This window comes from Ictalurus punctatus, chromosome 6, assembly GCF_001660625.3.
Source record: "Ictalurus punctatus breed USDA103 chromosome 6, Coco_2.0, whole genome shotgun sequence".
Taxonomy (NCBI): domain Eukaryota; kingdom Metazoa; phylum Chordata; class Actinopteri; order Siluriformes; family Ictaluridae; genus Ictalurus; species Ictalurus punctatus.
In genome coordinates, this window is record NC_030421.2 from 21,799,521 (window position 1) to 21,823,559 (window position 24,039).

General features: G+C 38.3%; 4 protein-coding genes across 8 annotated transcripts; all 4 read left to right on the top strand.

Moving 5' to 3' along the window:
• The first annotated feature begins 1,900 nt into the window (after positions 1-1,900).
• slain1a (SLAIN motif family, member 1a) lies at positions 1,901-16,198 on the top strand. 3 transcript variants are annotated; one of them, XM_047156054.2, is made up of 9 exons: positions 1,901-2,477; positions 3,267-3,403; positions 4,796-4,921; positions 5,434-5,544; positions 8,297-8,446; positions 8,591-8,914; positions 12,206-12,391; positions 13,065-13,335; positions 15,066-16,198. In XM_047156054.2, the coding sequence occupies exons 1-9, from the start codon at positions 2,077-2,079 to the stop codon at positions 15,139-15,141; spliced, it is 1,782 nt and encodes a 593-aa protein (XP_047012010.1). In that variant the 5' UTR covers positions 1,901-2,076; the 3' UTR covers positions 15,142-16,198. The 3 variants fall into 3 exon arrangements, with proteins under 3 accessions (XP_047012010.1, XP_017326155.1, XP_017326156.1); XM_017470666.3 differs by having other exon boundaries at positions 13,053-13,335; positions 15,066-16,197; XM_017470667.3 differs by lacking the exon at positions 4,796-4,921 and having other exon boundaries at positions 13,053-13,335; positions 15,066-16,197.
• Positions 16,199-17,423: 1,225 nt separating this feature from the next.
• wu:fc50b12 (uncharacterized protein LOC103911624 homolog) lies at positions 17,424-19,259 on the top strand. Of its 3 annotated transcripts, none has more exons than XM_047156057.2 (4): positions 17,424-17,532; positions 17,749-17,799; positions 17,896-18,059; positions 18,205-19,259. In XM_047156057.2, exons 2-4 carry the CDS (start codon positions 17,779-17,781, stop codon positions 18,437-18,439), a joined length of 420 nt encoding a protein of 139 aa, XP_047012013.1. In that variant the 5' UTR covers positions 17,424-17,532; positions 17,749-17,778; the 3' UTR covers positions 18,440-19,259. The 3 variants fall into 3 exon arrangements, with proteins under 3 accessions (XP_047012013.1, XP_047012014.1, XP_047012012.1); XM_047156058.2 differs by having other exon boundaries at positions 17,476-17,532; positions 17,746-17,799; XM_047156056.2 differs by lacking the exon at positions 17,424-17,532 and having other exon boundaries at positions 17,737-17,799.
• Positions 19,260-20,208: 949 nt separating this feature from the next.
• Positions 20,209-22,815, top strand: kbtbd7 (kelch repeat and BTB (POZ) domain containing 7). The gene has a single exon (XM_047156053.2). It carries the CDS (start codon positions 20,625-20,627, stop codon positions 22,479-22,481), a length of 1,857 nt encoding a protein of 618 aa, XP_047012009.1. The 5' UTR covers positions 20,209-20,624; the 3' UTR covers positions 22,482-22,815.
• Positions 22,816-22,945: 130 nt separating this feature from the next.
• LOC108266858 (kelch repeat and BTB (POZ) domain containing 7) lies at positions 22,946-23,921 on the top strand. The gene is made up of 2 exons (XM_017470664.2): positions 22,946-23,202; positions 23,348-23,921. Exons 1-2 carry the CDS (start codon positions 22,946-22,948, stop codon positions 23,580-23,582), a joined length of 492 nt encoding a protein of 163 aa, XP_017326153.2. The 3' UTR covers positions 23,583-23,921.
• The last annotated feature ends 118 nt before the right edge of the window (positions 23,922-24,039 follow it).

Genomic DNA, 24,039 nt, shown 5'->3' on the forward strand with positions numbered 1-24,039 from the left:
AACACATCTGAGGCGGATGGGACCACATCAATTTCCACGCCTGTAAACTAAGAACAGGAATCTGAGGCTACACTGGGCACAGGCTCACTGAAACAGGATAGCTGAAGATCAGAAAAAGACTAAGCAATGTTTTTTACTCAAGGGTTATTAGGCTAGTCAAAGAAATGTAGCTCCCAGAATTAGCACATTAGGGCAGGGATCATTAAGCTTTTTATATGTGAGATATGTGAGACGGGCATAAATTAAAAAAAAAAAACATTCAATTCAAATATGATACATAAATAATAAGTATATGAATAATAGGTAATAGTGACCTTTATGAACATGACCCCTTAAGGTCTTCAGTGAAGTCGGATACAGTCGAAACTGTATATTTTAAAAAATGCAGTAACTGTATTAAACTATTAAAATTGTAACACAATAATGACATTTTGTATTTTGGATATGGAAAATAGGATATTAGGTTAAGTTGTAAAGAGAATTTGCTTTTAACAACTTATCAAAGCAAAGTAGAGATATACTGTAGATTGTTCAGGCCTATACAGGTGCATATATTCTAGATTCATTACACATAAAGTGTAATATTTGAAGACTTATCTTGTTTTAATCTTCAGGATTATGGCTTATAACTCATGGAAATAAATTTAAAAATCCAGTATCTCAATACATTAGAATGAAGAATTTATAATACAGAAATCTGACCTGAGAAGAGATCTAATCAGCTAATTAACTCAAAACACTTGTAAAGGTTTCCTAAGTCTTTAAAAAGAACTAGACCATTGCTCAGTGGTCCAAAGTCCTCTTTGCAGATGAAAGTAAATTTTGCATTTCATTTGGAAATCAAGGTCCCAGAGTCTGGAGGAATAGTGGAGAGGCACAGAATCCAAGTTGCTTGAAGTCCAGTGTGAAGTTTCCACAGTCAGTGATCATTTGGGGTGCCATGTCATCTGCTGGTTTTGGTCCACTGTGTTTTCTCAAGTCGAGAGTCAATGCAGCGTCTACCAGGACATTTTAGAAAACTTCATGGTTCCATCTGTTGACAAGCTTTATGGAGATGCTGATTTCCTTTTCCAGCAGGACTTGGCACCTGCCCACAGTGCCCAAACTACTAGTAATGGTATTACTGTGCTTGATTGGCCAGCCAGCTTGCCTGACCTGAACCCCATAGAGAATCTATGAAAGACACCAGACCCAACAATACAGACGAGATGAAGGCCGCTATCAAAGCAACGTGGGCTTCCATAACACCTCAGCAGTGCTACAGACTGATTTCCTCCATGTCACGCCGCATTGATGCAGTAATTTATGCAAAAGGAGCCATGACCAAGTATTGAGTACATAAATTAACATACTTTTCAGAAGGTTGACATTTCTGTATTATAAATTCTCTATTCTAATATTTTGCGATACTGGATTTTTGATTTCAATGAGCTGTAAGCCGTAATCATTAAGATTAAAACAAACAAACAAAAAAGGCTTGAAATATTTAACTTTATGTGTAATGAATCAATAATATATGAAAGATGAAATCTTACTCTTTTTTTTTTTTTTAGATGCACCTGTATATTATCTGACATTTCTGTGATTTTACAATATCCAAAATGCTTTGACCCTCAATAAACTTTCAAAAATTTATTTTGTAAAAGCAATATCTTGGTGTCTCACATATATTCAGTGTTGTTCTTGTTGTTATTGTTTATTGTGTGTAAATAGTATATTTTTTCATATATACCCCAATCTGTGGCATGCTTTTCTTGGGGTGTCAAAGCTTAAAGGTTTCTCGCGTCTTGCCGTGTGTGTGTGTGTGTGTGTGTGTGTGAGAGAGAGAGAGAGAGAGAGAGAGAGAGAGAGCGAGCGAGCGAGCTGCTTCAGTATTGTGTTTTTTTTTAAACGGGGAGGAAGGAGAAAGGGAGGCACTGAGCAGCACATCAGCATCTGAAAGAAGCATGTCGCTGCGAGCTGAGCAGATAAACCCCGTGCACTCGCTGAAAACTGTCTGACACTGACTAAAAACACTGCCATCACTGTACATTTCTTTCTTCTGTATCTTATCTGATTGTATTTGATTTGACCTCAATGGAGGCGGCCGTGATGAAGCTGCACGCGATGGCGGACGTTAACGGGAACAGCACAGTTATGGACGCGGAGCTCGAGGTGAAAAAGCTGCAGGAGCTCGTGCGCAAACTGGAGCGACAAAACGAGCAGCTGAGGACCAGAGCGGCTAATAACTACACCCACAGCGGACATTTATTCCCAAACCAGAACTGCGCTGCAAACCCGGCCAGCGGTCATGCTTATTCAGGGAACCATTGCCTTTCAGCTCAGCCCACGCAACTGGAAGTGCACAATAGAGATGAACAGTACGCGTGTTTTCATGCTCAGTCTCCGAGCGATGTGGAGAGCTCACTGCTGGACGAGCTGGAAATCTTAGACCTCTTTTCTCTCCTAAACATCGACCGAGAGGCTGAGGACCGCTGGTACTGCAACCCTGCTCCATTTCCCACCTGCTAACTCGTCTGCGTTATTTCTTCAACATTCTACACTCATTCAAGTCATGGCACTTCATTATTAATTTATTAATTAATTAATTTATTTATTTATCTATTTATTTATTTATTTATTTATTATTGTTACATTGTCTCAAATCCAGCTCACCCAGCTATACTATTGTATCTTATAAGACACAGTGAACTGCATATTATCACTGCTGACCCAATACTGTGATATTTACAGTTATGTCCTAGTTAGCAGAGAAATATGCAGGTCCTGTTGCAGCAATAGCTGAAGTGTTTTTTGTAGATGTCTTTTGTTAATGCTGTGTACCCCACAAAACCCAGACTCAATGCTTCTGCTGGAGAATATATATATATATATATATATATATATATATATATATATATATATATATATATATATATAGTGTAATAAATTGCTTTAGGTACCTGTCATGTGCATGTCAATATATATATATATATATATATATATATATATATATATATATATATATATATATATATATATGTGTGTGTGTGTGTGTTGGAATGTTCTAATATCTCAGGTCTTAGTAAAGGTTACATCCATGTGTTTATTGTGTGAGAATGTGATCATGTGCACATAATTACCTTGACAATATTTTGCCTCATAACACCTGGATTAAATGGTCTCATCAATTTCCATCCTATATCATACATGAAGTGAAGACATTCTGCAACACTCTTTTAAAGAGTAACACGTCAACATGTTGAAACTGTGGCTTATATCTCCAGGTTGTATGTGTCTCCAAAAGCAAAGCTGTTTCCTCGGTCACCCCTAAGCCCTCTGCAGTGGTGTAGGCATGTATTCGACAACCCCGGGCCTGAGGTGGAGTCAGCTAAGCGTTCCTTGTGCTACCGGCTAGACCAGGGTACGGTATTCTTGATTTTACATCGCAAACTTAACGTTTAGCCGACAAGAACGTAAGAGCTGAGCACATCTGAATAAATGGTGGCATGTAGTATTTGAACAAATAAAGAGGCTAATATTCTTAGAGGAAAAGTTGCATAATATACGGATTATATTTCAGTTAATAAAACTGCAACATTTACCTCAGATTGGTACGGCTACCTCAGAGACTAATCATGAGCATCGTCAGCTTATCCTATAGTATGGATCAGCACTGTATATCAGCTGTTTTATATTCTGCTATAATATGGGCTGTGGGACAACCATTTTGAAAAGAGCCCGACTGGTAATAAGCTTGGATACTTATGTAAGTGTCATTATACTTGCATATAATCACATGATTATGAATAATATCCTGGGTGATGTTCTGAATAATCTAATAATGTTCTAATACATCAAGATCCGTATCTTGTGTAAAAAAAAAAAAAAAAAGAGTCTTGTTTTGAGATTTGTATATTGTTGTTGTATATGGCCTGGTGTGAGGCCATTTTATATCATGACATTATACTATGTATAGTATTTTTAATGTCATATTACAACATGTTTGCATGTGTAACACAGTCCCTGTCAGTTATAATCCATATCCGTAATAATAATCCCTATAAATGTTAATATATTACTCAGAGAAACCAAGCTGTAAACCTTTTTCCTTTCCTTAACTCTCTTTCATCCTGAAATATTCTACAGTGTTTTGCAGCCATGGTGGAGAGGATGGTTACCATAGAAACTATGACTATATTAACCCTTTCAGCTAAACTAGAGGGAAACAGTGTTCTGGCTTCATTTCCACACTCGGCCTGGACAGGCACGGCATTACGATCTTTGAGGATCCGTGCATGTATAAATATAAGATATGTGTACAGAGGAGTTTGCTGTTCAGCTTTGAGCTCTTGTTGCTGTTGAAAGGCCAGATTGAGCAAAGGTTGGCTGTGTGCTGGAAGGTTATGAATACAGCTTTGTTTAGCCAGTCTCTAAAAAAGCTTTGTTCTTGTGGGTGGCTGTGAATACTTGTTTTCATGTAGCTTGTGGCAAGGCTAATTTTCTGTGGTACCCCAAAAGCACAGTGCTCTGTTTGCTTATTAATTCATCAGAATTAGCCGATTTTTGTATGTGTAATGCAAAAATGCTATTACATTTTTGTCATTTTTCAGTTGAGTAATCATCAGAAATGGGAAGGCAGGAAAGTTACACTTCTTAACCATTAAAAATGCTAAAACCGTGTGCTCTAACCCAAGCCCTATTTACTAAACAACAGTATCCAGCAACCTTATTGTTCTCAGTTCTCACCTGTACACATATGAAAATATCCTCCACAAACTGAACAGTAACTAATATCACTTCCATTCTTTTTTAGCCAAAAGATGGAGAGGAAGTCTCTCTGGCAGTGCATCATCCTTATCATACAGACCTGTAGATGGACTCTCCTTCTTAAGCACCTCAGTTAAATCTCTTACTAAACCTGCACTAACTGAACATACAGGTAACACCATCACTACAGCTTCACTAACAGACTCAAAAAGTAATAGAAATAATAATTCCCTTTTCATGTCTTTTTTTACTTTCCCTTTACATATTGACAGTAGATTTATTATACAGCATTGCATTCCATAAAAAAAATTACAGGAACATTTTACATATACCCATATGGACATGAAGATAAAATACAAATGACATAGCTCAAAGCATTAGTGTGTTTATTGATTTGTGCTCAACAAAAAAAAAAGATCTCAAATGTCTTATACTACTCAGCATATATCTAACGGACTTGCTGAAATGTGAGACTCATTGATTGGCTCTGGTGACATCCTTTATGGAAGTGGCTCAATCAGCATATGTTATCTGTAGAAAAGCATTTATAGCTAAAATGCTGCTAAAATGATTTCTCATATTACTTTAACAAAGCATGATGGTCATATTATCACATTCATCACCCAACTTGAAATCTGGTAAATCCATTACAATGAATCATGTTTCATGTGTCTGTTGATCTAGTTCCATCTCCTCAATCCAGCCACTGCTCTCTCCAGTCACCTCACATTGGGAGAAGTTGTGGTGGCCTGGCCGAAAGATCGCCCTCATTCCTCTATCACACGGCTACTCACAGTAAGCCTCACCATACTCATCCATCTTCCATTCTTCTATGAGGCATAACAGCGTAGCTAATTTGGAATTGAGTCAGTAACAGAAGACATCATAGCTAGTTTAAAAGTCATGTAAACTACCTTATTCAATAGTAAGGTCTTGTGTTCATAAGACTACATTGAGTCCGCATGTACAGTGGTTGAAAGTTTGTGAATCCTTTAAAATATTCTACATATCTGCATAAATGTGAACTAAAACATCAGAGTTTCACTCAAGTCCTAAAAGTAGAAGAAGAGACCCCAGTTAAACAGATGAGAAAAATATGTTATACTTGGTCAATTATTTATTGAGGAAAATGATCCAGTATTACATATTTGTGAGTAGCAAACGTATGTGAACCTCTAGGATTAGCAGTTAATTTGAAGAAAAAATTAGAGTCAGGTGTTTTCAATCAGTGGAATGACAATCATGTGTGACCCTGTTTTATTTAAAGAACAGGGATCTATCAAAGTCTGATCTGACAATACATATTTGTGGAAGTGTATCATGGTACATACAAATGAGATTCCTGATGCTCATCAGGCTGGAAAAGGCTATAAAACCATCTCTACAGAGTTTGGACTCCACCAATACAAAGTCAGACAGATTGTGTACAAATGGAGGAAATCCAAAGCCATTGTTACATCCCCAGGACTGGTCGACCTCCAAAGATCACTTCAATAGTAAAACATATAATAATCCACAAGGCCTGAGGGTAACTTGTAAGCAGTTAAAGGCCTCTCTCACATTGGCTAATGTTAATGTTCATGAGTGCACCATCAGGAGAACACTGAACAACAATGGTGTACATGACAGGGTTGCAAGGAGAAAGTCAATGCTCTACAGTTTGCTAACAATCACGCAGACAAGCCAGAGGGTTAATGGAAATGTTTTATGGATGGATTAGACCAAAATAGAAATTTTTGGTTTAAATGAGAAGGTTTATGCGGGGAGAAAGAAAAACACTGCATTATAGCTTAAGAATCTTATCCCATCTGTGAAACATGGTGGTGGAAGTATCATGGTCTGAGCCTGTTTTGTTGCGTCTGGGCCAGGATGGCTTGCCATCATGTAACAGTGAATTCTGAATTATTCCAGCGAATTCTAAAGGAAAATTCCAGGACATCTGTCCGGGAACTAAATTTCAAGAGAAAGTGGGTCATGCAGCAAGTCACCGATCCTAAGCACACAAGTCGTTCTACCAAAGAATGGTTAAAAGAAGACTAAAGTTAATGTTTTGGAATGGCCAAGTCAAAGTCCTGACTTTAATCCAATAGTAATATTGTGGAAGGACCTGAAGTAAGCAGTCGATTTGAGGAAACCCACAAACATCTCAGAGTTGAAGCTGTTCTGTACTGAGAAATGGGCTAAAATTCCTCCAAGCCAAAGTGCAGGACTGATCAACAGTTACCGGAAACATTCAAATGCAGTTATTACTGCACAAGAGGGTCACACCAGATACTGAAAGCAGATTTTCACATACTCTTGCCACTCACGGATATGTAATATTGGAACATTTTCCTCAATAAATAAATGACCAAATATAATATTTTTGTTTAATTGGGTTCCCTTTATGTACTTTTAGGACTTTTGTGAAAATCTGCTGATGTTTTAGGTCATATTTATGCAGAAACATAGAAAATTCTAAAGGGTTCACAAATTTCAAGCACCACTGTAATCCTATGAACAGCTGACATATAGCCTACGCACATGTTTATGAAAGCTTATTCCAATAAGTGTAAGCTGGGCCGTATTCCAGAAATGTGACCCACTTCATATTCCACAATTCTGAATGTGTACTACACCAACTGGTAATATGTAATCTCTGTTATGTTATGCTTCCATTCTTCCATAAATTGCTCTGAATAATGTTGGATGGTTTAATTTTATTAAGCTAAACATTTGGTTTATAGGTCTCTCTCTCTCTCTCTCTCTCTCTCTCTCACTAATCTCTCTCTCTCTCCCTCCCCCATCAACCACATTTCTCTCTCCCTCTCTCCCTCTCTCATTCTTCCTTTCACCATCTCATCCCTTTCTATCAGTCTCTATCCTTCTGCCAGTTCCTCATTTTCTCTCTCTCATTCTCTCTCTCTCTCTCTCTCTCTCTCTCTCTCTCACTGTGTTCTTATCCTCCTTTACTCTCTTACTGCTCCTGGCTCGTTACTGAAAAAGCATACATTAAAGATGTTTTATCAATACTTATGCCAATGTCCTGACAAATGTAATGAGTTATGTATCTCCAGGCCCTTATGTAAAATGAGTTTATTTCTATTATTTAGTAGATATTATGTGATGTTTATTTATATAATATGATATTTATTATTAAAACCAATGGAAATGTGATAACACTGTAATAACATTTATATATATTTCTTTCTGACTTTCAATTTATATAAATTAAAGTTTTATTTGTTGTAATTTTTGACACATCGCCTTATGACTTTGACCTAATAGAAGTCCACTGATCTTCAAAGTCAGTCCTTACGTTTGTCATAACACCACTGTATGCCACTTCACAAAAGCAGGCTCTGTGAAGAAATGGCAGTTGGAATAAGCATTTTTAAATGTTTCTGTAGGTTTATGTCAGTTGTCCTAAAGGTGTCACATAGCCCTATTATTATTATTATTATTATTATTATTATTATTATTATTATTATCATCATCCTTAAGTAAAGTGTTAATGGTTTAGTAAATTCCTAGTTTGCTCCCAAACATAACACTATTTTTTCACTAGATTACAGCCGTCCACATGCTGCCGTCAGTCCACAGTCTTCCATGAACAGTGAGTTCAGCATCTCAGAGCTGGATGATGATTCAGTCTCTATGGACTACAAACTTCAAGACATGACTGATGTTCAGGTCATGGCCCGGCTACAGGAGGAGAGTATGTATATTTTAACACAGTAATCATCTTCCTTATAAAGTTCATGAAAATGTGTGCTGATAAGAATTATAGACTCGACACAACAAGACATATGAGGTTAAACCAATATTTGAAGCCATGTTGCATGCCTGTTCATATTTTCAGGTCTGCGTCAGGAGTACGCCACTACCTCTGCCACAGGTGCCCGCCGGAGCTCCAGCTTCTCTGTGCACTCAGGATTGCGTCGTCCAGAGAGGACTGATATGAGGATGGAGGAAGATGAGGAGGATTTTGATGATCTGCCGCCTCCCCAGCCACGACTTTTTCGTACAGGGTCCATGCAGCGGAGTGTGTCCCACTCACATAACTTGTCCAGTCTCAGAGAGCCACGCCGTTGCAGCTCCTCCAGCACACAATACCTCAGCAGCCCCAGTCCCAGCACAGCCAGCTACACAAGCACCGAAACACAGGGTTACCGCACCAGCACAGGTCAGCACTGCAGTGTTTCCCACAGGTTGAGAATTTACTTGTGGTGGGGGTTGGGGCGTGAGGTGTATGACGGTGCAGATTGAATAACTACTCAAAATAAATAACTATCTATATGTCAACATAAATAAGTATGAATAAATAAATACCTACATATTAAAATACATTTTCAATTTTCAAAATGTATTCAAGAACAAAACAGACTGGTTTTTGATGAACATATCAAAATAAATAACTTTCAAAATAAATATTTACATTATGGAATACATTTTCAAATGTGTCTATTTCCACAGTTTTCCCAGTTGCACAATGTTCCTTGGCTTGGAAAAAAACTTTTCCAATGCTTGTCTGTAGGGGTATGCTTATTGATAAGCGTGTTATCAATATTTCGTTGGACGAGGGACGCTACAGTTATAAACAGAGTGTCTGCTCCATGATTGTCCGCAACATCAGTCACAGCAGAGTTTAGCAATCAGAGCTGTCGCAATCAGATTGATCAGAGCTGTACTCTGCCATGAGTACAAAGACGTTTCTAGGATGAAGGGAGGACATCTCTCTTCGTTTGATCACGTAAAAATAAAGTCAGGCTTGTTGTTGGCTTCCCGACTCATTTTTAAAAAGAAGAGAAGCAAGCTGACAGCACAGAGCGAGAGAGAGAGAGCGAGAGAGCAGCGGTGGTCGGGCAAGCTAGACAGCGAATGAAGAGAGTGAGTGATGGTAGCGAGAAAGCGGGTGAATGGGAGAAATAAAATGTACACAAAAGTTGGTAGTAGTACACTCTTGATAACGTTACCTAACATCAGTAGGCTGTTGTCTTAACTTATCGATAACGTTAGAGCTACGTCAATTTGCACTGAGTGTTTGGTTCGGTGTCCAGGCTAGCTCCACCATTACTAGACAGCTAGCCAGCCAGACCAACTAATGTTACTGTATCCTCGTAAGTTAAAATAATACGTGTAGGGTTATCGTTTAAAGTTAACACGAAAAAGCATTGTTTTTTAGGCATCCAGTACACAAACTGCTAAAGTGTGGTGTTTTTATTATCGAGTTAGAAAATAAGTTAACTTACTGTACCTCCGAAAAATTGCTGCTGTCTCCCGTTGAATTTTGATATAGATCAGTATATACAGTGCCCTTCACTAATATTGGCACCCTTGGTAAATATGAGCAAAGAAGGCTGTGAAAAAGTGTCTTTAATTGTTTAACCTTTTGACCTTTTGTTTAAAACAAAAAAATCACAAAAAAACTCTGCCTTCATGGATATCAAATAATTACAAACACAACATAGGTTTATCCAAAAATAAATCTTTCTTAAATATAGGTGGGCACCATTATTGTTCACTTTTTGAACAAAAGATAACTTTAAAAGATAAAAGGTTAAACAATAAAGACAATTTTTCACATCCTTCCTTGTTCATGTTTACAACCCCAATTCTGAAATAGTTGGGACAGTATGGAAAATGCAAAAAAAACAAAAACAAAAAGAGTCATCTGAAAATTAAGTTCACCCTATACTATATGGAATACACATTATCTGATGTTTTACTTTGTGAATTTAATTTAATTTTAAAATATACACTCATTTCAAATCTGATGACTGCAACACACTCTAAAAAAGTTGGGACAGTCGACTGTTTACCGCTGTGTAACATCACCTTTTCTTTTAATAACACTTATTAAGCATTTGGGCGCTGAAGACAACAGTTGTTTAACTTAGCAAGTGGAATTTCCCCCCATTCATCCATTTTACATTTCTTCAGCTGTACAACTGTATGGGGCCTTCGTTGCCTTATTTTGCGCTTCATAATTCTCAATCGGAGACAGGTCAGGACTGCAGGCAGGCCATGCTAACACCTGCATTATCTGCTTATGCAATCATGCACTTGTAATCCGGGCAGAATGTGCTTTGGCATTGTTCTGCTCTGGATATCAACATCCAAAATGTGTACATATCTTTCCGCATTAATGGTGCCCTCACAGATATGCAAGTTACCCATGCCATGGGCACTGACACACCCCCATGCCATGACAGATGCTAGCTTTTAGACCTGACGCTGATAACAGCTTTCATGGTCCTTTTTCTCTTTGGTCCGGAGAACACGACGGCTGTTTTGTCCAAAACCTATTTGAAATGTTGACTCGTCGGACCACTGTGCTATTGTCCATCTCATATGAGACCGAGCCCAGAGAAGTTGGCGGCGCTTCTGTACAGTGTTGATGTATGGCTTCTTCTTTGCATAGTAAAGCCTTAACGTGTATCTGTATATGCGGCGGGGAATTGTGTTGACTGACAAAAGGTTTACCAAAGTATTCCCAAGCCCATGTCAGGATATCCATTACAGACTCATGACAGTTTTTAAGACAGTGACATTTGAGGGATCGGAGATCACACACATTCAGAAGTGGTTTTTGGCCTTGCCCTTTACACACTGAGATTTGACCGGATTCCTTGAATCTTTTAATTATATTGTGCACTGTAGAAGGTGAAATGCCCAAAATCCTACCGATATGTCTTTGGGGAATGTTGTTCTCAAAGTGTTGGATTATTTGCTGGCACATCTGTTGGCAGATTGGTGAGCCTCGACCCATCCTTGCTCTTGAAGAACAAGACCTTTTTGGAGGCTCCTAATATACCATGATTAGACGATTGCTGCACCTGTTTCACATCACCTTCTTATTTCAACTCATTGCATCACTATTAGTCCTAAATTGCCCCTGTCCCAACTTTTTTGGAACATGTTGCATGCATCAATTTCAGAATAAAGTTTACCTTCAAGAAATTATGCAGTTGATTAGGTAAAACATCAAATAACTTGTCTTTATATTTTTTTTGTTTAAATACGAGTCAAAGTACATTTACAAATCACTCCTCCTTGTTTTTATTAGCATTTTCCATACTGTCCCAACTTTTTCGGAATTGGGGTTGTAACAACATAGCCAGAACATGTGTCATTTGAGAATAAGTGGCCAGTTTTACAGATTATGAGTGGTTGAATGGCAGTTTATGGCAGCCTTTGGCCTACACAGCAAATGTTTATCTATTTGTGCCAGAGTGGGTGATGTGGATCAGCACATGCAGGTGTGGTAGCAGAGGTAGCAGACGTGTGGGCTTTTTGTATAAAGATAGTTTCATGATTAGAGTATTAAAGGACAAATTATTATTATTATTATTATAAATTCTGGCAGGTGGCAAAGTTCATTTTCATTTTGTGCCATATCAAATGTTTGAGTGCTTTTTTCACATTTAATAGTGAAACTATTCGACTTGCTGATCTTTGTACTTTGTGCTTTTAGATATGTTGCGGAAAAGCATGCCAAATCTTATACGAGCTCCCAGCATGCTGTCTGTGCCAAGTGTGACAAGTATTGCCGCTCCTGCCAGTCACACAACTTTCTCTTCATTTCAATCTTCACCATCGTCCCTACGCAGCAGTCAGAGCTTTGACTCTTCAAGCGGCCTTGCCAGGCTTCAGTCTGCAAGTAAGGCCAACGCAAAAGCAAGCCCTGGCCAAGAAAACAACACAGTAGTTACCACAGGCAACATTCAGACACATTATATAACACTTATCACATAACAGCACTGTGAAATAATTAAAAAACAAGCAATCATACTGGAACATCTATCCATCCATTTTCTGTACCGCTTATCCTTACTGGGTCAGAGGGAACCTGGAGTGTAGCCCAGGGGGGCATGAGGTACAAGGCGGGGGACACCATGGACAGGGTGCCAATCCATTGCAGGGCACAATCACAATTAAATTTAAGTGAGAGTAATTGCAGATGTTTCGTTTCTGTAAGTCATTTCATGAAGATTGGGAACTAAACCTAAAAGATTACCAAATGCAGTGGTGGAACATTCAAATTATTGTGAATGTATGAATGTAAAATTGTATTTCATGGTTTTTATTTGCAAAAATACAGACAGATACATAGAAAGTTGACCCAGAATAATATTATATCCAGAATTATTATATATAAAAATCTGTCTTTGCACTGAAATGTAATACAATACAAATACAATACAAAAAATATTTAATATAATTGTATATAATATGATATAATTATTTCCTAATTCAGTTATATACCATATGTTGACCTGTACTTTGTTTTAGCCCATATTGTATATAATCTGTAATGTCAGTTCCATCTCCAGGTCAGCTGCAGCAGCGGGTGCAGAGTATAGGCACCTTCTCCACGGCAACAAGACAACCAGTGAAAGCCACTGCCTACGTCAGTCCTACAATACAGGGTCCCACTACAATGTCCTCATCGGTTAGTTTAAACTCACTCTCCAGCAATATTGTTAGTAAACCCAGTAAAGCCAGCATTCCATCTTCTACAAGTCGCAGTGCTCTACCTCGACCAGCCTCCTTCATTGGCACCAGTGGGACCACACGTAGCAAGATCGCTCAGCCAGCACGCAGGTAAACACAGCCTGAAACAATCCATATTAGTTGACTTAAATTCATATTAAGATATGGATAATATAAAAGGTTATATACAGTGCTGTGATTTTTTCTGTTTTTGTGTATATCTCATACAAATAGTTTTAGATCTTCAGACGAACTACAACATAAAGGCAACCTGAGAAATAAAGTTTTTATTTATTGAATTATTTTATTTACACAAAAAAAGTTATCCAACACCTATCACCCATGTAAAAAAAACTAACTGCCCCCCCCTTAAACCTAAAATGTGGTGGCGCCACCTTTAGCGGCAATAACTGCAATAAATTTTCACAGCACTGTGGTGGAATTTTGGCCCACTCTTTGTAGAACTGCTTAAGTTCAGCCACACTGGAGGGTTTTCAAGCATGAGCTGCTCATTTAAGGTCCTGCCACAGGACTTTGACTAGGACTAAGTCAGGACTTTGACTAGTCCACTCTAAAACTTTAATTTAGCTTTTTCTCAGACATTCACAGGTATACTTACTCCTATGCTTTGGGTCATTGTCTTGCTGCATAATCCAGTTTCATAATACATGCTTGAGTTTCAACTTACGGACTGAAGACCAGACATTTTCCTTTAGGATTTTCTGGTAGAGAGCAGAATTCATCTTTCCCTCAATTATTGAAAGTTGCCCAGACCCTGAAGCAGCAAAGCATCTCCACACCATCACCATGCTTGACCGTAGGTGTGATGCTCTTTTTGTGGAATTTGGAGTTTGGTTTACACCAGATGTAACGGGACACCTGTCTTCCAAACAGTTCCACTTTCAACTCATCAGTCCACAGAACATTCTCCCAAAAGGTTTGAGGATCATCAAGTTGTGTTTTGGCAAAATTCAGACGAGCCTTAATGTTCTTCTGGGTTAGCAGTGGTTTTCACCTCACCACTCTTCCATGGACACCATTTTTTACCCAGAGTCTTTCTAATAGTGGAGTCATGAACAGTGACCTTTATTGATGCAAGAGAGACCTGTAGGTCCTTTGATGTTGTCCTTGGCTCTTTTGTGACTTCCTGGATGAGCTCTTGGAGTAATTTTGGAAGATCAGCCACTTCTGGGAAGGTTCACTACTGTGCTGAGTTTTTCCATTTGGGGATAATGGCTCTTGATGTGGTTCTTTGGAGTCCCAGAGTCTTTGAACTAGCTTTATAACCCTTTCCAGACTGATGTATATCAATCACCTTCTTCCTCATCATTTCTGGAATTTCTTTCAGTTTTGGCATAGTGTGTTACTGGGTAAGATCTTTTAACCAACTTCATGCTGTGAATAAGTTCTGTTTAAGTGTTGATTTGATTGAACAAGGTTTGCAGTAATCAGGCCTGGTTGTGTCTTCTTCAGCTGAACCCCATTATGAATGCAGTTTCATAGATTTAGGGAATTAGTAACTACGGGGGCAAATACATTTTCACAAAGGACCAGTTGGTATTGGGTAACTTTTTAGCTTTTTGCTTTTGTGTTTACTCAGGTTGCCTTTGTTGTATCTTTTTTGTTTTCATTTCTGAAACAATTTACTATGAGAGATACACAAAAACAGAAGAAATCAGTATGGAGCAATTACCTTTTCCACAGCACTGTATTTCCACTGTGTATACATTGTAAATGGTTTTGCAAGCATGTTTGCTGATCATAAATCATTTTAGTTATAGATTTCAGATTATGTTACTGTTCCGTATTACACAACAATTGCCTGTGTTGAATTTTATCAGCTTACTGACTCCTCCAAAGAGTATGGCATCCCTGAGTGCCCTGCGTGATGCGAGCTGGAGGGATGGATGTTATTGATGCTGGATATCCACTGCGCTTCAAAAATGGCCAACAGTGTTTCAGGCCCAGCTGGCTGGGCATAGCTGTTGCTTACAGGCAACAGAAAAACTTTTAAGTGTAATCAGTGATGTGTGATCATTGAAGGTATAAGATGGTTAGCACAGCTAATTTGATTCATGCTGTATATGTACAAAAATTGCAATATGCCCCAGTGACCAAAAACTTTGATTAGAACATTATGCAAATGATTGTTTACATGTAAGATACTCCCCCATAATTACAAACTTGTTTGTTATTTAATTCTTTATACTCACAGAAAACAAGTAAGATCAAGTAAGTTATCAAATATTGTTAGCTCTTAGTGCCTAATGGTTATTGTTTTAAGGTTATACTGTAAGTAATTTCCTGACTGCCAAATGGCACTTTTACTATTCAGTGTTAATTGAGAGCTGTTCGGCCAGTTAAGTTTTATTTCACAAACCACTAATATCTAGTACTACTGAACTCTAAAGGTATCTAAGGAAGCACCTTGATAAGTACATTAGTGTCAAAAAATAAGATAACATTGAAACTGTGAATTTCAGTAACTACAATTGTGAATACTGGACAGCTTGGTTTTGACACTATTACAAATACATTAACACACTGATCTCGCTCTTTTAGCAAATTGGCTTTAAGTATGTAACATAAATACAAATGCCTCTTAATGCGATTGCAAGATGCATAATTGTGTGTTTACAAGCTGTTCATGTGAAAGAGCGTTGCTGATGGATTGCACATCTTGGTAGGAACATGAAAGAAAATTCAAATAAGTGTATTTTAACATTGAAATAAAGTTTTTCAACTGACTGTCTTTACTTGAACACGTTGAATATTTGGTGTCTGAGGAAATGCTTCACTGTTTGCCTGTAGATGGCACTATGGCAAAGGCTTATCATATGTGGAATAGACCTTATTTCATCACTAACACTTAGTTATAGTCAGGTTATATTCAATCATGAATGAGAATATGAGGCATAGAAAATATATATTCTCTTGGAATTATTTTTTTATACGTTTGGCAAATTATTTACTGGTTTAAGTGCAGTTGAGACTTGAAGTGTTTAAGTCATCTGGTAATATTAAATATTTAATGCTAGAATTCTAATATATAATTTTTAATAATCTATTGACTGATGTTACATGCAGTCCATAGCCCATAATTAAAATAATGACTCATATCCTCTAAAACACTGAAAACATGCATAAGTATAAATATATATATATATATATATATATATATATATATATATATATATATATATATATATATATATATATATATATGCGCATTATAAATGGGATATGCATTGCTATGAAAGATCCGTAGGTAATGGTTTCTCAAAGAACAGTCTGAAGAGGTGAGTTTTAATGAGTGCAGACCTGACAAGGAAGTGCTTTGTCTCACAGGCAAGAATACTAAAGCAATAAAGGTTTGGATTCTTGATCTGGATGCCTTTTTAGAGAAGCAGATTTGAGTTTTGGTTGTGTATGTAGACATACAGCTCTGTTCAGGTGCCATTCTGACGTTACGTTTGACCTGCGGAGTTTCTGACAGAGATGTGTGTGAGGTCCATTTCAACTTTGTTTTATCTATTTCAGTTTTTCTTCTTTTACTGCTTGTGTTCTTGTCCCCCCCCCGTCCCCCAATTAGTGTCTCAAAAGTCTCCATATATAGGGGACTATGTATTCCAGCACCACGTCGGTTGTACCTTCGTCATTGGATGTTTGAGAACATCCACTTCTTGGTTGGTCCATCCAACCAATAGACTTCCAGTCTTTTTTAATTTTGTTAATAATTTTGGCAACAGTGTCATGTGTGATGTGCTTGCCATGTTTCCTGTTAAAGTCCATTGCAACCTTTCCACAGCTTCCCAATCCAGCCATGAGAATAATTTCAATACTTTGTTCTTTTGTGAAATGCATTCTTAAAGGCTATCTGAAAAATAGATATATAATGTAAACTAAGTATGAAAATTTTTGGAAGACATTGTGCTAAAACCTGTTAATTTCCCCTATGTATGAAGACTTTTTGAACACCCTGAATTATCTTTAGTCTATTTATTACTTTCTTTTATTCACACATTCTTTGGTAAGCTTTTGTAATGTCCATACAGCACCTTGAACCTGAGTATACAGATAATTTGGTACATCTGGGTTTGAGTTGTTTGTAAGGACTTGTGGATATTGCCTACCTTTTGTTCAAAATGTACAATGAAAGTGAGAGTCACATGGCATACCAATGGACATGACTGGCTGAGCACAGCTTAAATGTAACCTTAATTTCTAACAGAGCAGATTTGTATTGGACAATCTCCATGGTGACCCCAAACGAGTGTAAAACCACTGACTGATGTGCAGCAGCAAAAAGTAAGTGCTTCGAATGATTTTGGATAATCGTATATAATTACAATTTTAAAAATGTGTTCTTTGTATTTAATAATATTGAAAATGTTTAAAACTGCTAATGCAACAGAATGGAATTGAAACGTTGGAGTGACGAGGGTAGAGATAATGTTATTTTAAGCAACATCAGAGCAGCCACTGACTTTTCTTATTGTTCGTGGTAAAATCATGGATCAGCAGGATCTGGAAGCAAGGAACTGTGTGGACAAAATGCCAACTAAAGCTCAAGAGGTGAGCTGTGTAAACACTGGCTTCTCTCAAAAACTGAGTTGGCAATGAATACTGAAGTGTAGATATAAAAGTTAGTGCCAATTTTGTGTCTCTCAGGATGCTGTGATCAACATGAAGTCTATACAGGATATCTCGAAACAGCTGGGCTTTGAATGGCCAGTTCTTGCATATGAACTGGGCTTCACAAGAATTGAAGTCCGGCAGTTTCATGCTACATCAAAGGAGAAGCGGGATCAGGCCAAGAGCATGCTGGAATCCTGGTAGGCAACACTTAACAGAATCTTTCATCTGAATACATGTTATTAAGATTTTGAAGCTGTAATATTCATTCAAATTACATTCTAATGCTTTATATGTGTTTATTTCTGTACATACAGTATAAGTGTAGGATGTCCTATCCCACAGGTATGAGAGGACTTGGGATAAGCCTAATAAGACTAAAGTGCTGCAGGATGGACTGGAGCGTGCTGGTCGTAGAGACCTGGCTGAGAGGCTGCGCTGTCTTCATTGGGGCCACCAGAAACTCAGCCGCAGAGTCGAGCTGCCCTCTGCCTTCCCCTTTCTCATAACCGTCCACAAGACAATAGATAACAAGGAGGCCCTGAGAAGAATAAATGAGCTTAATCGCAGTTTCAACTAATATCATTGCTGGGAAACAATAATACATTCTTAAGTTCTCAGATGTTCTGGATACTCCAAACATAATTTAAATGGATTTATCATGCAGAACACTTTTAATTATGTAAAACAAAAACTGTTGGTTTTTTTTTTTAAGTTGAAGGGCATTAATGATATTGTTTTCACACTGATGTACAGTTTGCATAGTTTTAATGCTTTCAAATTATTTAGGGCAACTCAGACAGATGCAGCATTATTTTACTGAAACTAATACCTTAGGAAATCTTTTATACTTCTTGTAATATTCAAAATAAATTTAAAACGGTTCAATCTGTACTTCCCTGGATTCCAGGAATCTACTAGTTGTTGTTTTTTTGTTTGTTTGTTTGTTTTTTTAACACAGGGACTGACTAACCAGGTAAATAAACAAAACCAGGCCACGTGACAGCAATTTGGTCACAGCTAGCTATACATTTCCTATCCAATACCATTCCGTGAGAAAGCCTATACGTTAACCAGCTATATAAGTAATGTAAAGTCTACTTCACAGCAAATCATGTTATATCTATTCCAGCCAACTGTTTCTAAGCAGCAGGATAGATATGAATGCTGGAACAACGATAGGTCGAGTCAACCAAACTCAGTGTGTGTAGCCAATCAATGCTGTGTGCGTCCATGTTGGAAGTGTTGCCAGGTGCCTAAGAAACCCTCATATACGGGATACTTGAACTGACGCTGATTGGTTAATTTTTTTGTCCGCTGTTTGGGGGTTGGGCCTTCTGAACACATTACGAATTATATCATATACACATATTAAAACTTTTAATATACATTTAAACGGCATTTATTTATACCTGAATCACATGCCAGACGTGCATATTATATATATATATATATATATATATATATATATATATATATATATATATATATATATATATATATATATTAGAATACAAATAGTAAACTATTCTTTTTATAATAATAAATAATAATTCAAGATCATTTATAGACATTGATATCATTCATGGACAAATGTATAATATGACATTAATTTTAAATATTACATTGAACAATGAAAGTCGTTAATATGCTGGATTTGAAAGTAGTGGATACTGGTTGGAAAAAGATTGTCTCAGTTTGGTATGTTGACTATCTGTACAGGATTTTGCTGAGGATTTTATTAAATATATTTGTTGATTGTTGTGGCCAGAAATGCTTAATTTTGCTGCAATTTTTTTTTCTTCTTCAAAATTTGCAATTCAACTTGCGGAACTTTTGTGCTTTATTTACTTGAATTGGCGAAATTGCAATTTCACAGAATTGTTTTGCACGTCTTTTGCAGTTATGTTTGTTGGTAAATGAGACCTCCCTGCTGAACCCCCCCTCTAAAAAAACAACAAAAAAAACCAATAGAAACCCTCATATAATTTGTAAACGTTTTAATGGTTATAATAGGAATTGTACCAGTAGTGGTAATGGTTTTAATGGTTAGCTGATGGTTTGTAATGGTATTTGTAGAGGAAACCATTACATACATAATTTCTGTCATGGTTTCTATTGTTTTGTTTTTTTTCCAGCAGTTTTTTTTTCCAGAATGGAAGAGTGTTTTGGCTGAATGCGCGTTATGATGACGTCAGATGACGCATCTCAGCCCAAATATGCAGAAAATCTGCGGTGATGTTGAAAAACTGCAAGCTCCTCCCTACAATGCGGAGTTCGCTTGATTTTCCGTTCAACTCTGCGAGCGCAAAATCCTAGAGGGACTAAAATGAGGCTATTTGAAAAGGTTTGCGTTTGTTGTACATACCTGGCAACCCTGCTAGTTTGACTACGTCGTACGCCGTCGCTAACTCAAGAGCAAGATGAGTCAACCAACAGGCGGGTCGAAGGAGCTTTCTCATTTCTCTCGACTGTGATGGAAAATGTAATGCTGCTGTCACTCGACTCCAGTTCGCTTCATTCAGTAAACATGGCTGCGCTGTATGACAGATAAACGCTGCCCCTTTCTAGCACTGAGATCTTGTTATAGTCTCCTAGCTGGGAATGTGAATTAGAAAGCTGAGTCCTATAAATCGGCGACACTGGGACTCTTCGGGTGCAGACTTGACAAATATCGTGTACGTTGTTGTGGTGGTGGTGGTTGTTGTTGTTGTTGAGGTCATTCCGACAGGAGACGGACACACCTGGATGTCGTTAAGCTCAACATGGCTTCAGTAAACTGTTTTAGTGGTCCGGAAGAGCTCGAGGATTCATGCCATGCACTGAATTTGATGAGAGAGCTGAAATTTTTCTACGACTCCCAACTTCTGGTTGATGTTCGTATTGAAGTGGAAGCAGGACAGGAGACGTCAGGATGCTCCTCCAAAACGGAAACGCGGTCATTTTTCCAGTGTAACCGGAATATCTTGGCGGCAGCGAGTCCATATTTCAAAAGCATGTTTACAGGAGGACTGTACGAGAGCACTCAGAGCAAGATTACGATTCACGACGTGGACGCAGAGTCGATGGCGCTCATCATTGACTACTGCTACACCGGCAAAGTAACCATCACTGAAGCCAACGTGCAGAAGCTTTATTCAGCTGCCAACATGCTGCAGGTGGAGTACATCAGACATGCCTGTGCTGATTTCATGACCAGAAGGCTGGACCTGTCTAACTGTACAGGCATCTTGAAGTTTGCAGACACCTTTGACAACATGGACCTGAAAAGCAAAGCTCAAGCCTTCATAGCGAAGCACTTTGCTCAGCTCGGTGCCAGCGAGAAGGAGCTGTGCGAACTGGACATGAAACAAATGAAAGAGATCCTCACTTTAGATTCCCTTGATATCGACTGTGAGAGGAAAGTGTGTGCGGTTGCGATATGCTGGATCGAACACAACCTGCCTCTGGAAACCGAGGACGCGTTGCACATCCTCAAGTGTGTCCGATGGTCGCTGTTCACAGAGAAAGACCGCTTCTATTTAGAGAGCCTTCGATCGAAGCCTTTTGTTAAAAAACACCTTTCGAGTTTACCGGATTTGGCTAGTACGGGAGAGAGCGGTGTGATTTCGACGAATCGCACAAAACAGAGGATTGGTAAAAGTGCAAAAGAAATGGTGCTGTTTTTTGGCCGACCAAATGAGCCGTTCATGTGTTATGACCCTTACACCGAAGAGATCTACTCCATGTCGTCTCCTGTCATTAATCTTGGTCATCAGAACTTTAAACGTTCTCCTATGGAAACGTTTTTAGTCTGTGCCACGCCAGAGAACAACCTGTACATAGCGTCACACCTGTCAAAGCACTTCTGGGTGTATAATTCTTTGCTGAATTCCTGGCAGGAGCTGGCTGAAAGACTGCTAGGGAGAATGCATTCATACATCGGCTACCTCAATGGGCACATGTACATTCTCGGTGGTAGGGACCCTGTATCTGATGCCAGGCTCAAAGAGGTTGAGTGCTATAGCATTCAGAGGAACCAGTGGATGTTTGTCGCCCCTTTGCCTCATTCTTTAGGCAAGATGCAAGTCGTGACAGTCAATGAGCAACTATATGTAGTGAACAAGAGACGGATCCTGTGCTACGAGCCCAAGCGAAACCACTGGCTCCAGCGTGGTTCTTTAAAACGCAGCAAGCTCCACAAAGCCTGCGTCTTTCAGGATCAGATCATCTGCCTTTGTGACATCCCAGTCGTGAAAGTGTATAACCCAGTCCGGGGGGAATGGAGACGCATCGCGGACATACCCATCGATAGCAGTGCTCTGAACTACCAAGTGGTGCAACACAAAAACAAACTGCTCCTGCTTACTCTTGCCATTGTCCATCACAACAAAAACAGGCTTGTCATACATGAGTATGACTCTTCTAGGGACACATGGAAAAATGTGGTCACCATGTTCGGGTCTTCATTTGGCTCGATAAGTCTCTCTGCTCGCATTTATACGGCTTGCCTTAGTTCAGGACAGAACTTCATTACTGAGGAGGATGATGACAGTGGCTCCAGTGTGGACTGGGACTTTGGACTGACAGATGCAGACTCAGATTCTGGCAGCTCAAGCTCTTTTTCTGATGAGAATTGGTAGCAAACACTATGTCTGGAAATCTCTGTATTTATTCATGCCTGTACGTAAGAGACATACAAAGTCTTAAACTCCTTCTGACGATAAGCATTGCATTGTACTGATATTATATGACTGGCCAAAAGTGACTTTATTTATGTACCAGCACAGAGGCTTTGCTTTTACTTGAATTTACATGGTATTTGTATTAGTATTACTGAGTTAAAAGGTACTGTGATAATGAACACCAGAAGATGATTTTCTCAGATTCTTGTTGCTGCCAATTTGGTGCTGTTATAGTATGAAGTGTATTTTGTTTTTTTTCACCTTTTGACAGATAAAGACCAGTATTAATATATTTTTGAGTTATTAAATACCTTATACATTTTAGATTGATTTATTCTGATACATATAACCATATTTTGAATCTGATTTCTTTACACACATCTTATATATGGTAGAATGCATGTTGGTAGAAAGGGTGCCATATGTTTCTCTCATGTCTGTGTCGGTTTCTCCTGAGTTCACTGTGGTTTTCTCTCACCTCCCGAAAACGTGCCATTATGAGGTTTGGCAGGGCTAAGTGTATGATCAGCATGAAGTCTATACAGGATATCTCAAAACAGCTGGGCTTTGAATGGTCAGTTCTTGCATATGAACTGGGCTTCACAAGAATTGAAGTCAGGCAGTTTCATGCTACATCAAAGGAGAAGCGGGATCAGGCCAAGAGCATGCTGGAATCCTGGTAGGCAACACTTAACAGAATCTTTCATCTGAATACACGTTATTAAGATTTTGAAGCTGTAATATTCATTCAAATTATATTCTAATGCTTTATATGTGTTTATTTCTGTACATACAGTATAAGTGTAGGATGTCCTATCCCACAGGTATGAGAGGACTTGGGATAAGCCTAATAAGACTAAAGTGCTGCAGGATGGACTGGAGCATGCTGGTCGTAGAGACCTGGCTGAGAGGCTGCGCTGTCTTCATTGGGGCCACCAGAAACTCAGCCGCAGAGTCGAGCTGCCCTCTGCCTTCCCCTTTCTCATAACCGTCCACAAGACAATAGATAAAAAGCAGGCCCTGAGAAGAATAAATGAGCTTAATCGCAGTTTCAACTAATATCATTGCTGGGAAACAATAATACATACTTAAGTTCTCAGATGTTCTGGATACTCCAAACATAATTTAAATGGATTTATCATGCAGAACACTTTTAATTATGTAAAACAAAAACTGTTTTTTTTTTTGTTTTGTTTTGTTTTGTTTTGTTTTTTTTAAGTTGAAGGACATTAATTATATTGTTTTCACACTGATGTACAGTTTGCATAGTTTTAATGCTTTCAAATTATTTAGGGCATCTCAGACAGATGCAGCATTATTTTACTGAAACTACTACCTTAGGAAATCTTTTATACTTCTTGTAATATTAAAAATAAATTTAAAACAGTTCAATCTGTACTTCCCTGGATTCCAGGAATCTACTAGTTGGTTTTTTTGTTTGTTTTTTTAACACAGGGACTGACTAACCAAGTAAATAAACAAAACCAGGCCACGTGACAGCAATTTGATCACAGCT